The sequence below is a fragment of the Microtus oregoni genome, unplaced genomic scaffold, assembly GCF_018167655.1.
Source record: "Microtus oregoni isolate MIOR12 unplaced genomic scaffold, Mior012 000012F_ref0000307, whole genome shotgun sequence".
Taxonomy (NCBI): Eukaryota; Metazoa; Chordata; class Mammalia; order Rodentia; family Cricetidae; genus Microtus; species Microtus oregoni.
In genome coordinates, this window is record NW_024543071.1 from 3003095 (window position 1) to 3018213 (window position 15119).

Here is a 15119-nt window from a genome sequence, read left to right on the forward strand (position 1 = left end):
TACTCAGCAGCTGTGGCTAGTGTCAGGCAGAGGCCATTCGGGGTCACAGTGCTTCATCCTGGGCTCAGCACCACCAACCAGGTGTCCCTCATCCATGCGGTGTGTCCCAGAAAGCGGTTCAGGGTTCACGGTGGTCTAGGAGTTACACAGACCTTGCTGGTACATGTTTGCCTATTCTTTATAACACGATGTTCCTAATAGTTGCAGAGAAAGTAGGTAAATGGTTTCCCCTTCTCACTGTCCGGAGACCATCTGCTGCTTAAGATGCTTCAAGACTTTATCATTGTAATCATTTTTCTACCTGCATTTAGCAGTGTGCTCCCTTTAATACGCTATTTTCTACATCAGCCCCTGTCTTTCAGATCTCCTGAGGGCCTCATGGTATTTGCCAGCCCTTTCTTCTTTAAGTGTGGGGGATGAGGAGCGGGGAGGCGGGCATTTTCTGTGTCTGAGGGCGATGCATTTCTACATTACTGCCTATTCATTTTCTTTTCATTTTCTCAGATAAAAACAATCAGAGCTCATCACTGCTGTAGTCATGGAGATTTCATGTCTCCATAAGAAATCCAGCGGTGGAGTTTCTTTGTTAATCCCATGCTGGACATTTACGCTTCCTTGTTTAGACTGCAGCAGTTCAGGCAGGGAAACTGCTGAAGCCGATTAGAGCATGGCTTCATCACTCAGGGTCAGCAGGTGGAGGTGTTTGCGTGAAGGGTGTTCCAGGGCTGCCGAAGCTGTGCCTATAGTAGGTGATTAGGTAGTCGATGCTTGCTGGGCTGATGCAAGAGCTGGTGATCAAACCACCTACCAAAACCTGACTTGTCGAGACGCCATGTGCTCGGAAGAGCCACAGCTGCAAACCCACACTCAGTCTTTCCCACCATCTTCTGCTGAACTGTCCACCCTCTGGTCCCTTCTGTAGCCTGCCAGCTCCTTCTGCAGCGTGGCTTCCACCATTTGGACATGTTATCTTCTTCTCAAGCAGAGTGGGTACACCTAGGTCCTAAGTCCATCTTTGCTGATTGTTGGAGAGGTCTTAGGAAGAGGCTTCACCACACACATGTTGACCATGTTATCCTCTCAGTTTAAATTCCTTTAGTGGTTCCCGTGCCTTTGGGACAAAATCCAAGCTGAGTTCATCAATTCTTTCCCCTTCTAGTCTCACCTGCATCCATAGCCTCACCACCCTATAGCCTGTATCCTGCATCCTGTATCCTTACCATCCTATAGCCTGTATCCTGCATCCTGTATCCTCACCATCCTATAGCCTGTATCCTGCATCCATAGCCTCACCATCCTATAGCCTGTATCCTGCATCCTGTATCCTCACCATCCTATAGCCTGTATCCTGCATCCTGTATCCTTACCATCCTATAGCCTGTATCCTGCATCCTGTGGCCTCACCATCCTATAGCCTGTATCCTACTGGTTTGAAAACCCGAGTTTTCAAATCCAGGTTCTGCTGTTCCCTCTTTTACTCTAGGACTAAGATTTAAGTATAAAATTAGGATTTGGGTGAGCTGGGAGGTAGGGTAAGGAGGCAGGAGAAAGGCATGGTCTGTGAAAGAAATTAACCTAAACTAAGTGTTATGAAATGGTCACAGGGAAACCTGTTACTTTGTGTGCTAATTGAAACATTAGAAATAAATAAATGAAGTCAAAACTTGTAACAACAAAATATCTGCCAGGGAAAAACTGGGTCATTTGTAAAACTGTCTATTAAAGTCTTCACTCACCTTGGGTTTTGGTTTTCTTTTCTTTTTATAATTTTTATTTTACCATTCAATTATTTACACTTCCTTCCCTCCTCCCAATCCCCTCCCGTTCCCCCACATCCCCTCCTCCCTATCTCACCCTGCTTGAGAGAGGGCAGGGAACCCTGCCCTGTGAGAAGTCCAAGGCCCTCCCCCCTACATCCAGGCCTAGGGAGCTGTGTATCCATATAGACTAGGGTCTCAAATTAAGGGATCCATGTTAGGATTGGTTTTGGTTTTCTTAGCAGCCTTTCTCGACTGTTTTCAAGGGCTTGCTGACTGTGATGGAAAAGCCAGTTCTCCCAGCACTCAGGAGATGGAGGCAGGAGGATTGGGAATTCGAGGTCACTCTTAGCTGTTGAGGCCAGCCTGGGCTACAGAAGACCCTGTCAAAATGGAACAAAACAAACAAACAAAAAAAGAATTAGCCAAGGTATTATCATAATCCCTTTGCATGATGCTTATGGCTTCTGGGCAGGAAGTTGAGTTAAGGTTGACAAGGTCTTTGTCATCGTCCTATCAGAAGCACCAACAAAGCAGTGCTGGGCACTGCACTGGAACACAGAAGCGACTAAGACATGCGATCCTCATCACTCAAAGCCGAGGACTGTGATTGGGGGAGATGTTGTAAAGGACGAACTCCTGTATGTCCTCGGGAAAGCCTTAAGTTGGAGTTTACCTGGTGCCACAGGGCTTTATTTGACACCAGAAAAATAGGAGTAAAAACCTGGCCCGGAGGACTTCTTTCAGAAGGCTGGGATACAGCCCACTTTCCTATAGCACCAACTGTTTCTTCGACATGGTTCATTTATTGTTCAAGGACCAGGTCTCTATCCCTGACTGACTACCACAGTATAAATACCCTTATTATGGTGTTTTCAATCTGCTCCTCTAATGCCAAGCAGTTCCCACAGTTCCTCAACATGGCCCACCTGTCCATAGCAAGCTGACTCCAGCATACTAGTGTTTGGAGTTCTTGTATCAGGTGATCCTCCTGCATCATAGGAGCCCTGTAATCTCCACTGTGAGTGTGGGGGTCAGTGTGGAGCAGATAGACCCCTAGAAATGGGGGTGCTTTCAGTGCCCATGTACTCACTTGGACCCTAGAAATGGGAGTGTTTTCACAGTGCCCATGTACGTACAAGGACCCTAGAAATGGGGGTGCTTTCAGTGTCCATGTACTGACCTGGGCCCTAGAAATGGGGGTGCCTTCAGTGCCCATGTACGTACCTGGATTCTGAAACTCTTTGCCTTGCTACCCTGGTCTTGTACCCAGAGACACAGGGGTTCTCTTTTGGGGTTCTCAGTCTCATTAATAAAAGAATCTAAAAACAGACTCAGAAGGAGCCTCGAGGACAGTTGATTCAGTTTTATTCGAGTGTATGAGGAAAATTATAGTATAGGCTAGCTGAAAATCCTGGCCACTGCCTGGAGAAGAGATGGGGGAAAGTCTTGTCCTTTAGGTTAGACATGGGATATATTTAAAGTTCAGAGCACCCCCAAGGGTGGAAGGGGGTAATGAGCTCGGAAAAGAGCCCCAGTCTTTCTACTATGTAGGGAGCGTGTGGTCTTCATAGCACTCCCCCACTGTATTTCATGGGTGTTTTTTGGCCCATGCTCTGCCTGGTGGATAATCCCGGTAAAGTGGGATTATCTGTCTTCCTCTGAACACTGACGTCTTCGATGCTAATCTTGCGGCTGCTTTCTTCCATCCTGAGTCTCTGGTCGTAGGTTACAGCCTTATTGGTCTTAGAGCCTGGATCTTCATTCCTCTCCAAGTGCAGCCCTCGGGGTTCTGTTCAGTCTGTATATTTTGTTTAATTCTCCCCATCAGGTGTATGCTTTCTGCGATGTACTGATGCAATTAGCCTCCATTCCAGGGCCCATTGTGAGCCAATGCTTGGGTTGTTAGCAAGACGAGTCTGGTGGTGTTAGCCTGTATGGAGGGACCATAATCTCCACCACAGTGTCATTAGTTAACTGTGTGCTCCAGAGACCCAGTGTCACTTCCAAGAGCGGGTGGGTGGGGGCGGTGGCAGCAGGGGAGGGGAAGGCTCCAGGTCACTACTATCCTGTCATCCAGGTTCTGTGTAGAACTGTCTGAGCTGGAGTCAGGTTAGAAACCCGGGGCCATTAGAGCATTAATTTCATGGCCAGGATTTTTTTTCACCTTAAATTAACACTCCATTCAAGCTGAATGTCTTCCGATCCAGTTGAGTAAGCCAAAGGTATCTTTAGAAATTTTCTGCAGTAAAGAAATCTTTTAGGCAGACCGTAGAAGTAGCCGGGTCTTATGCCATTCCTTGTGTTTAATACAAGGCGGAGGGTACCAGCAAGGCCTTGGCTGTGTTTGCGGTCCAGGTGTTCACATGTTCAGTGGCTCACCTGGTGGGGGAGGGGTGGTGCCCAGAGCCATGTTGCTTAGCCTGCAGCCCTGCGAAGAGCCCACACCCAGAACGCAGAGCCCCTGGAGTATACTGTGAGCTGTGACCACTGACCAGGACATAGGAGACCTTATCTAATTAACTAGCTCATGACTATAATCCTAGCACTTGGGAGACTGAGGCAGGAGGATAACAAGTTTGAGGACAGTCTTGACTACATAGCAAGACCTTATTTCAAAAACTAAACAAACCCGCCACCACCCCCAAAAGCTGGAAGAAATTGGGCCTTTACAAACGTTTAACTCCTACAGCCCTGCCCAGCTCAATGCTGGGAACTCAGGCTCCCTGGGAGCATACCAAGCTAAAAGAGTTACAGTTTCTCTTGTGCAAGGAAGTAGAATCAGTTGGGTATGTCAGCAGCCAACCTGACTGAGGGGTTCATCGTTGGGTAGCTTACCTCTCGACGTCCATTGTGTCCTATAGAAACAGGACTACTGTCTGCCAAAATGGCCTCATAAGAGGCCTCTTCTTATTCAGGGTTTCCCCAACATTATCCCCTGAAGATTCTATAACAGTCCCATGGCAAAAACAAGCCCTCTTCCTCCCCAGACCAATGAATCCATGGCTTCCCTTCACTTCTGTGTATCCACAACTTCACCACCACTCAGGGATTCTTGATGAATGGTGCTTACCTCTGGAGCGTTCTGGGAATGCTAACAGCCATACCTTGGCTAAGGGACCCTGCAGACAAGGCCAGCCACAAGCCTGCTCTGCCCACACAGAGCCTCACCCACACCTCTTGACTTACCCTTCACTCCCGGAAAAAGCTGCTTTTTACTGGCATGGGGCTAGGGACATCACTGTGCCTGGGCTGGAGGAAAGAAAAAAAACCCCAAGAGACGGAAACATGCATTTTTCAAGGCTCTAGGAATTATGGGAGCAGATGGCCTGTAGGATCCAATTTTGATGCCAGGAACAGGTTTCTGTATAAAGTAAATATTTTCCCACTGTGGATCTCCGGTGAGCGTGTGGAGAAGCGTATTTCCTAAAGATGCAAATAAGCCTAGTCAGAAATAAATATTGAATGGAAACTTCAAAGCCTCTCGATTTCTCCAGTTAGAGACCCTGAAGATTTCTGTCCAAACAGGCAGACATACAGGTAGATGAAGGCTTGGGGAGGGGGAGGGGGAAGGTTGAAGAAGGAAGGGTACAACTGTATTCTAGTGCTCATCCTCTCCCTCCTCTGGGGGTGGGCAGGGTGAGGGAGAGCAGGTGAGCATAAAGAGGCATATTGTAAAAGAATTACTGTTATGTCTGTCCAAAGATAGTGCTATTCTCTCTCCCTTCATATGTATTTTGTATTTGTCATAGACACATACCATATCATACATATTTATGGGCTATGGAGGTGACATTTCAAGACATGTGTATCTGCAGTATGTAATGATTTGACTAATTGGCGCGTTCATTGCCCCAGAAATGTATCATTACTTTGTACTGTGAACATCCCAAATCCTCTACTAACCGTTTTGAAGTCACAGTTAAGTCTCAGCAGCCACAGTCAACGCTCCTGCGCTGTGGAGCCTGGGAAGTTGATCTTCCAGGCAGCAACACCCTGAACCTGTTATTAGCAGCATCTCCCCAGACCCCTCCTCTCAGTTCAGAGGCCCGGGGTGTTTTCAGTGTGCCACCACCCCTTTCTGTTGCAGGTCGCGCCTTGCGGACTTTTTTACCAACTGCCAGCCCGAGTCAAGGTCTGCCAGCAGCTGTCTAAAGGAGAACTATGCAGACTGCCTCCTGGCCTACTCTGGACTGATTGGTAAGACCTGGGAGGGAGCAGGGCGGGGGACGGGAGAATCTGGATTACAGATCTGTCTGCTGCAGCCTGTGATGTCTGTACAGGAGACAACTTCCAAGGAGCTTCTGTATTAGAGTTTAGATAGCTTGGAGAAAGGAGGAGGGAGGAGGGAGGGAGGAATGGATGCAGGAGAATGGAGCTCGGGGATAATTATGGAGCAGGGAGACTCCAGATTTTAAAGGAAGTGAAGCATCTCCACCGGGGAACTGGCCACGCAGAACAAAAGCAAGGGAGCCCATGGCCCTTGGAAGAAGAGATAAAGGCAAACACAGTTAATTAAATAAGGGAACTTTGGAGAGCAGGAGCTTGGAAGTCAAAGAAGATGTTCCCAAGAAAGGCCTTTTGGAAATGAATTCCAACATTAGGAAGTTTCCTGCTATTATTGCCTGGTCATTTGACTCCTCGTGTACAAGGGATTGTTTAAGGCTAAACTTCTTTTCCTGTACATAACTGTTGGGCCATACTTTCAGTATACAAGAGAACCGTGAAATTAAACAAATGTATGGGGAAACATCCCAAGAGAGGCAGATTTACACCAGAGGTAGATAGAGCTGGCAGGAAGAAAGCAGGTATCCACAGGTACCAGGGACGGCTGAAGCTTCTCTGTCAGGGCTCCGTCACAGTTGGCATTTGAGAAGGAACATTGAAGACTGTGGAAGGGGAGAGAGTAGTTGCAGCTGTCATACAGCCCTGGTTCAGCGGCATCTCTGTCCCCAGGGCCATGTATCACCAGCAGGAGCTGCCTTCTGCCAAGAGAGACAGCACAGGCTACCCTCCATGAGAATATTTCCAGTGAGAGCCTTTGGTTTACGTGAGGGTGCCTTCAATGCAAAGCTGTTGCTAGTTCTCAACGCCCCAACCACTCCCAACTTTCCGAAGGGACATCTGTGCTCCCACATGTAATACCTCTGATAATGCTGTCCCCGCTGCTCCAGGTACGCACCATTCCTGTGGCTCTAGCCAACAAGCGTGCACGCAATCCTTAAATTGGAACTGCAGAAACGTATTCATGCCCTCTTTGATGAAGGTCTTAGTCTCTACTTGGGATTACGTATGAAAAGATGGAATTGCAGAAATAACAAAAGCAATTAAGGCATACTCACTGCTTAAAAAGGAAAAATAACACCGGGGATGCCCCCAGAGGACAACGTTAAGTCTCTGCAGATGTAATCAGTGTTAGCACTTCAGCCTGTGTCCTTCCAGGAGTTCGCACTCATGAACTCCCCTGGGAGTGGCCAAGGAGAGGCCCTGCCAGCATTTCTGTGAGCTTACTCCTAGGCTTGGCAAAGCCTTCCATGCCTAAGGATGATGAAATGGATGGAACAAATGGCGGATGGACTGTGTTTGTGCAGGCCAAGAAATCTTTCTCTTCTGGTTCTGGGTCTCTTCTCCATGGTTCCCTGAGTCAGTGGCGCCTGACTTCTGCACAGAGCTGTGTGTGCCTTTTGCGCATGTCAGGATCCACTGTAGCCAGCATCCGAGGGGCAGGGGGTTTGACCCCTCATTCTGTCACTGGTGCCCGGTGAGTTAGACCTCCCTGGACAATGCCGATTAAAGTCTCGTGTTAATAATGAGATCCAAGTTCAAAGAAGTAATATCAGTGGGGCAATGACAACGTGTCCTTGACCCTGGAAGAGCTTCTAGAACATTTTCTTTATAGCCAGGCTCATTCTCTGGATCGCTGACCCATTTCTTCTTCCTTCCATAAAGCAACTAAAAACAGAAAGTTCTTGGCATCCGTGGGCATTGCCTGGTGTGAGCCACCCAGGAGAAGACATTTGGGTTGTGTTAAATATAAATGCATTGTGTATTTCTACCGGCGGAGAACTCACCAGAGAAACCACAAGTCATAAGCAGGAAAGCCCACACAGCATCTCTGTGGGAACCGTTGTGGCCCACAGATGATACTTCAGGAGTCTCGGACTGGGCAAATGCCACTGGTTTTCCCCTTCCTTCCTTCCTTCCTCCCTCCCTCCCTCCCTCCCTCCCTCCCTCCCTCCCTCCCTCTCTTCCTCCCTCCTTCCCTCCTTCCTTCCTTCTGTTCTTTCTTGTTCTTTTGATAGGGTCTCAACGTAGCCAAGGATGACATTGAACTCCTGGTCCTCTTGCCTCCGTCTGCCAAGTTCTGGGATGATGGCATACGCCACCTGCACGAGTCCACCTTTGGGCAGAAACAACAGTCAAACTACCGACTGAACTTCATCCCCAGCCCCATTTCTGCTGCTTTCCCACCTTGGATGAGTTTATTGACATCAGTTGAGAATCTGGGAGAGAAAGCCTCTTTCAGTACATCTGTAGGCAATCAGGATGTGGGGACCTTATTGGAGGCATCCACTCTTCCCTGTGTTACCCTAAAGAAACCATTCGCCTCCGAGGAAACTGGATTAAAAGCCTTAAAAGAATTCTTATTTGCACCCAGTACTATTTATGAAGATTAATGACATTTTCAAGACAATGCAAGGGATTTCCAAGCTCATACATTCTAAGTTAATTCTCGCCTTCTCCATGACATCTATACCATTTGTGCAGGAAGAAAATACCCTAAATACAGCCCAAGGAGTTTGCCTTTTATAACTTGTATAAATTATTTTATGTGCTCAAGATAAATTGCCAAGAAAATGCTCTGCTTAACATACTTCCCCACCCGGCAAACACGGCATTTTTAATTAGCCATGGCATTTCCACCGTCAGGCGGACATTTGTTTCTTCCTGGGCCACAGAAAAGTCCGTGTCAACACAGGAGGACAACACACCTTGTGTTTTTCTTCCTGGGCCACGGAAAAGTCTACATCAACACAGGAGGACAACAAGCCTGTGTTTTTCTTCCTGGGCCACGGAAAAGTCCACGTCAACACAGGAGAACAACACACCTTGTGTTTTTCTTCTGGGCCACGGAAAAGTCCATGTCAACACAGGAGGACAACACGCCTTGTGTTTTTCTTCCTGGGCCACGGAAAAGTCTACATCAACACGGGAGGACAACATGCCTTGTGTTTTTCTTCCTGGGCCAGGGAAAAGTCCACGTCAACACAGGAGGACAACATGCCTGTGTTTTTCTTCTGGGCCACGGAAAAGTCCACGTCAACACACCTTGTGTTTTTCTTCTGGGCCACGGAAAAGTCCACGTCAACACAGGAGGACAACACGCCTTGTGTTTTTCTTCTGGGCCACGGAAAAGTCCACGTCAGCACAGGAGGACAACACGCCTTGTGTTCTTCTCTTTCAGGCACAGTCATGACCCCCAACTACATAGACTCCAGCAGCCTCAGTGTGGCCCCCTGGTGTGACTGTAGCAACAGCGGCAACGACCTGGAAGAGTGCTTGAAGTTCCTGAACTTTTTTAAGGACAACACGTGTCTCAGTGAGTATTTAAAACAGCAAAAAGCACGCCAGCGCATCCATGTTTTCTCCTTGAGCTCAAACGCTCCCCTTAATGTTCCTCACCCCTCCCTCTCCTTCCCCTTCCCTGATGGCGGGTGGTGACTCTTGCTTCTTTTGGCACACTCAGTGACACAGCAGGGAGCCACACAAGTGATGAGCTGGGTGCTGCCAAGACCGTGCTCCCAAAGGCCAGTGAGGATGGGAGATTCAAATGTTTGAGAGTGTATTGTGTGGGAAAGAATATTTCTACCCACAGATCAAGTTCTGATCTTGGCAGCCAGTGTTGAGTCCATTCCCGGGTTCTGAAAACCTGGTAGGAATGTACAATGTCAAAGCTCAGGCAAAGTGGATAGGACAGGCCTCCAAGGACTCTGCGGGGAAATTCGAATGTTGACACCGGCAGCCTCTTGCATCGTGAGGACTGTCTATCTTGATGGGAGAGTCCGGCAGCCCAGCCGAGACAATCAGGATGTGGATGCTCCTGGGAGCTGAGCTGAGCCCTTGTGAGCAGGGTGCTCCTCTTCGGGTACAAACACTCTTTAGGCAATTTAGAATCATGTTTGACAAAGGGATAGAGATGTACAGATGGAGACCTTGGGCATCCGTCAGTGAAACTTAAAACGGAGGACCCCAGGTCTCCCTCGCATACATCTCCACGTAGGACGATCGTGCTTTGCACGGCTCTCCAGCTGAGACACAGCTCATATTGTGGGAGTGTAGAATTCATCACTTCTACACAAGCTGCACAGGAACCCTAGGCGATACAGGTATCATATCCACGTGACAGCGCTGAGTTAAAGATTAGTATTCTCCCAGACCTGGAATGGTAGCGTTACGATCTAAAGCTCCAATCTTCGTGCAGCCCCCGACTTCCAAAGACCATGTTCATGAATGGTATTTGGAGGACCTACTGTAGAAGCATGGTCCTGAGCATCAAGGGCCAGGTCCAGCTTCTTGAGTGACAGGCATCAACGTTCAGCCGTGCCCCTTAAGAACTCTGTCCTCAAGTGATAAATTCTGCATGATGCTATATGCTTACTTACTATCTTTTGAAGAATTATCTGGTAACTTACCAACTCTTCGGAAAATATCTCATGGGCATTTCACTAAAATTTCCTCTGTTGAAAAGTAAAACCCAACTTCTTGATAGATGCTTCAAACAATGCAACTTCAGTGCCTTACTTCGGTTCTCCTAAAAATAAAATGATGTTTTGAGTTCTTAGCATTCAGACCCACAAAACATGCCATAAATGTGGAGGCGTTTGCAGAGACCTTGGGTGTACCAGCATGCTACAGGAGGACCTCTTGTTTGGGCTTTGTTTGATGCATTGGTTGGTTTGTTTTTTCTTTTTGTTTATTTCACTTTTTGTACTCTCCTGGTTGAATACAAGTTTAAGCAAAAATAAAGCAATGGAAAATTTGTTCTTCGGAGAGAAATTAAAGTTGTCCGTCCTTGGCAACATTTCAGGAAAGGGGAGAACAGTCTTATGAATGACTTAAATACAAATGATTGCCAAAGGCAGCCAACGGCTTTTATAATCGTTCTATTTAGCCTGGTTTGGAAGGGACACAGGGCTGCAAACGCAGTGTCTTACAAAGGGCCCTGACCTAGAAGCTGGTACAGTTTTGTGTTTTTGGATGTGACTCATGTAGAAACCCCATTCCACCTCCGTCCAGTGAAGCCAGGCTTCTCTCACATTGCCCTACCGTGAACGCAACTGAAATCAATTGTTTGGTCATGGTTTGGGAATGGGAAGTGGTCATTTTCCATCCAGTTCATGGCAGATGGATTTGTAGGGATGAGAGAAGAGGAAGGTGAAGGGGGAGGCGAGAAAGCATCCTCCTCCCAGGGGCCTCCCGGGCCACTTAATCCAGACCCCGGCTCCATTCCTCATGTCCCTCCTTTCTTCGTTGTCTCTTAGCACGTACTGTCACGCACGGATGTCTTTTGCCTTTTTCATTCCTGGACTGAAGTTCTGCTTATGGGTACGGTTGCTGTCACTGCTATTCAAGACCTCAGGCTTAGTACACGGAGCCATCCCTGGAGTTTAGGGTTACATCAGTAACGTGTCAGAGAATGAGTGTGAGAACAGCTGAGCTTGGCGGGATGAGGCTGACGCTCCTGGGGCAGCAAGGGCAGTCTTCACGAACGACAACTCTCTCTCCTGTGTCTAACAAGGAAAAGCAGAGTGTTGCGTTGTTCGTGTTCTGAGGTTGCTGAAAGAACCTGGTCTACAGGTTTGCCCTTCTCCATGTCTTGTGTAGCGCTTAAATCACAGGACCTAGCTGGAACCACAAGCTGCATTTGTATGATTGGAAGTTGTCTCTAACAAACACCCCAAATGTAGAGCCATAGAAAACTAGCTTTCAACTCTGCTAAACTTGATGGATAGCAATTCTGAGATAAAATGTCACTTCTAAGGGGAAGATTAGGCTTAGTTCTTTTGTCTCCTGTATGAAAAAGTGCCAAGTAAGCGTCATGTATTAGCAATTTGCACTTTCAGATCCCAAATGAAGGAGTTTGATTTCTTATACAATGAATATGAAATAAAAAATTCCTAAATCCAGGGCAAATCCCCGAAGACCTGATTAAAAACTGTTTTTTATTCATTTTGGGAAGGGAGCAACACACAACCAATTTACTCTTGCCGAAAAAACAATCTAATCCCATGAAATTATAATAAGCTTTGAAAGTTTCACATTTTAAACTTTTCATTTAGACGGGGCTGTGCCTATCTAATTATGCAGATTCTGTTTGGAAGACTAGAAGCAGAAAGGAGAAAAATAATCACACTTAAATTTTCACTAGATATTGATGAGGTTTGAGGTAGATTTTTCTTCTTAAGGAACTAGCTGCATTTTGCTGCCAAGTGAGTGTTCGCGCTGCCTCGGCTTCAGGGGAAAGAGAAGACGCCAGTTAATTTCCATTCAGTACAGAGTTCTAACACAGTGCAGGGATTTTTTTTTTCTTGGAAAAATATGTAGCTGTGGTGCTACTTCTGAGTTTGAGAATGTCTTTCAAAGGGCTCATATTAAATACTTGCTTTATTTATAGTATAGCAAGTGTCTGGTTCAGTGTTTAATGAGTGGATTGATTTTTGAGCACCAAGAGATTGGTTCTCAGAACTAGAAAGGTAGATGGGAGGTTGGGTGGATGGATGGGTAGATGGGAGGATGGGTGGATGGGAAAATGGGTGGATGGGAGAATTGGAAGGATGGATGGGTAGATGGATGGGTGAATGGGAGGATGGGCAGATGGGAGATTGGGTGGATGGGAGGATGGGTTGATTGGAGGATGAGTGGTTGGGAGGATAGGTTAGACATTCAGTGCCATAACCAGAATTTCTCTCGTGTCTCTTTGGCCATATGCATCCTGTATGTTATGTTTGCTGCTTGCCTCTGAAACGGGCTTTCCTTTTGTTTACTATAGAAAATGCAATTCAGGCCTTCGGCAATGGCTCAGACGTGACCATGTGGCAGCCAGCCCTCCCAGTACAGACCACCACTGCCACCACTACCACTGCCTTCCGGGTCAAGAACAAGCCTCCAGGGCCAGCAGGGTCTGAAAACGAAATCCCCACACACGTTCTGCCACCTTGTGCAAATCTTCAGGTGAGAAGTGGGTTTGGCTTTCCCGTTGGAGCTGCCTTCCAGGAGAACGTGTACTCATCATACAAAAGATGCACAGGGCAGATAGCAATGCCACTCAGATTTGAATCATTTTTTTTTTTAAATGCGTGTGTATACATGTGTTTTGTGTATGGCGTGGGAGTCATGTGCATGAGGAAGCCAGCCTTCCTGACCTCGGTGTCAGCCTTTGGTCAAGGCTCTATAAAACAAGGAGGCTGGGCAGATGCATCACCAAGGAGTTTTTGGGAGGGTGGTGGTTGTAGAGCCGGATTGGCTATCTTTGTGGCTGATTCTGTGTTTGTGATACAGCAACAACATACCAAAAAGAGAGAGTGTGCGCTTGGCTTGTCGCCATCACAACCATTCAGACATAACATGAAATGTTGAACAGTCTCTGAAGGTAATCGGACGTAGAGTCCTGGAGAGGCTACTTATTTACAAGGCAAAACTAAATGCTATTCCAGAGTAAGAGGAGCTGCACAATGTCATGAAAAGCCTTTATGTGCCCAGAGTGCAGTGAAAATGATCAAGAAACTTCTGGAAGATCAACCCAGGTGTGCCTGACTTGAAAGTATAAACATGGCCGTTTCCCCTCTTCAGTCAGGGTGTGTGTTTTGTCATTTTACTGAGTTGTCATAGCAGTGAGTACTCAGCTGTCAACAAGACATTAGTGATTTGGAAGTTTGCATGGTTCTTACGCACTTAGCTTCCTTAGGTGATCTTGTGGTGGTTGATGGGGAAGGGCAGTTACTGTGGCTTGATGTTCTAGCTCTTGCGTCTGAGGACACAGGCTTCTGGAATATGATGTTTCTATTCAAGTCTGCAGAGCTGGTGGGCCACAGAAGCAGTGCTGGGAATCCAAGAACATCATATGTCCATGGTTGTTCCTATATGCTGAGGGAGGAGGTAGTCACATAGTGGCATCTGCCTTCTGCCATGCCAGGGAAACTAATGGGTAGTCTAGTTGCTGTTGTTTCGCTTGTTACAGGGTCTCATGTGAGCCTTACAGGCATTGAACTTGCTGTGTATATAAAAGAGGCTTATAGACATGTGCCACCATGCCTAGTTCATGCAGAGTTAAAGGTGGAGTCCAAGGACTTGGTGTGTGTTACTTTCAAGCCATTGTGATGGGCCCTCACTCTTCCTGAAGTGTGCCTCTCCTTCCCCAGCTCCCTGACAAGGGCTGACCCTGTAGAGCAGTCCTATGAATGCCTTCTTCATCCACAAGCATCATGCTCTCTAGAAAGTGTTGAGCAGTTTCCCCCTCTAATCTGTATGACACTGCCTTGTTCTTCGTGCCCTTCATCCGAGCTTCAGTTTCTGTCCCATAGACCTTATGGGTCCTCACTCCCTGCACACAGTTTCATACATAATCATTCACACCAGACAGCAGAGAGACATCAGATCACACAGCTCAACAGCAATCCCAGCGTTCTTTGGATTTCTGAACCACTCTCTAGACCCTTACCATATTTAGTTCCCCCTCTGCAGTGAGTATCAGAGCTGGGAGGCCACATAGGGCATGCTCAGTGGCATCTACTGCTCCTGCAGGAGGGCCCTTGGTCTAAATGAAGAAGAGATGTGTTGAGTCTTCGCGGCTGGTGAGGGTGGATCTAGCATCAGAAATGACAAGATCAGTCTCTTCCCTGTTTCTGTTCAGGACTCTGGCCCTGTCTCCTCCCTTTCCTGACACACACACACACACACACACACACACACACACACACACACTCTCTCTCTCTCTCTCTCTCTCTCTCTCTCGGTCAGCCTTGGCTCTCTGTGCTTTCCCATCCTCAGATGCTGTTGTAGGAGCTGTGGGCTGGCATTCCTACCACCCGGCTCCCAGCCGCCTGGCTAGCTTATGCCCCGAAATAACAACACCCAAACTGTATTCATTTAAACACTGCCTGGCCCATTTCTATTAATGTATGTAGCACCCCAAGGTGTGCTTACTGGGAAGATTCTAGCCTACGTCCATCCTGGGTCGGAACTTCATCGCGGCTGCCCCAGAGAGGAGAGCTATCGAGTCTGAGCTCACTTCCTCTTCTTTCCAGCATTCTGTTCTGTTTACTCCACCCACCTGTGTTTTAACCTATCAGGGCCAAGCAGTTT

At 47.4% G+C, this 15119-nt stretch overlaps 1 protein-coding gene across 6 annotated transcripts in view; it reads left to right on the plus strand.

Annotated features, from left to right (window-relative positions):
- Gfra1 (GDNF family receptor alpha 1) overlaps positions 1 to 15119 on the plus strand; it is a 219583-nt gene that overhangs the window by 174054 nt on the left and 30410 nt on the right. For all 6 annotated transcript variants that reach the window (XM_041661128.1, XM_041661126.1, XM_041661125.1 and 3 more), the window contains 3 exons: positions 5848 to 5957; positions 9223 to 9357; positions 12808 to 12989. In XM_041661128.1, coding sequence (XP_041517062.1) covers positions 5848 to 5957; positions 9223 to 9357; positions 12808 to 12989 — 427 coding nt within the window. The remainder of the gene's footprint in view (positions 1 to 5847; positions 5958 to 9222; positions 9358 to 12807; positions 12990 to 15119) is intronic.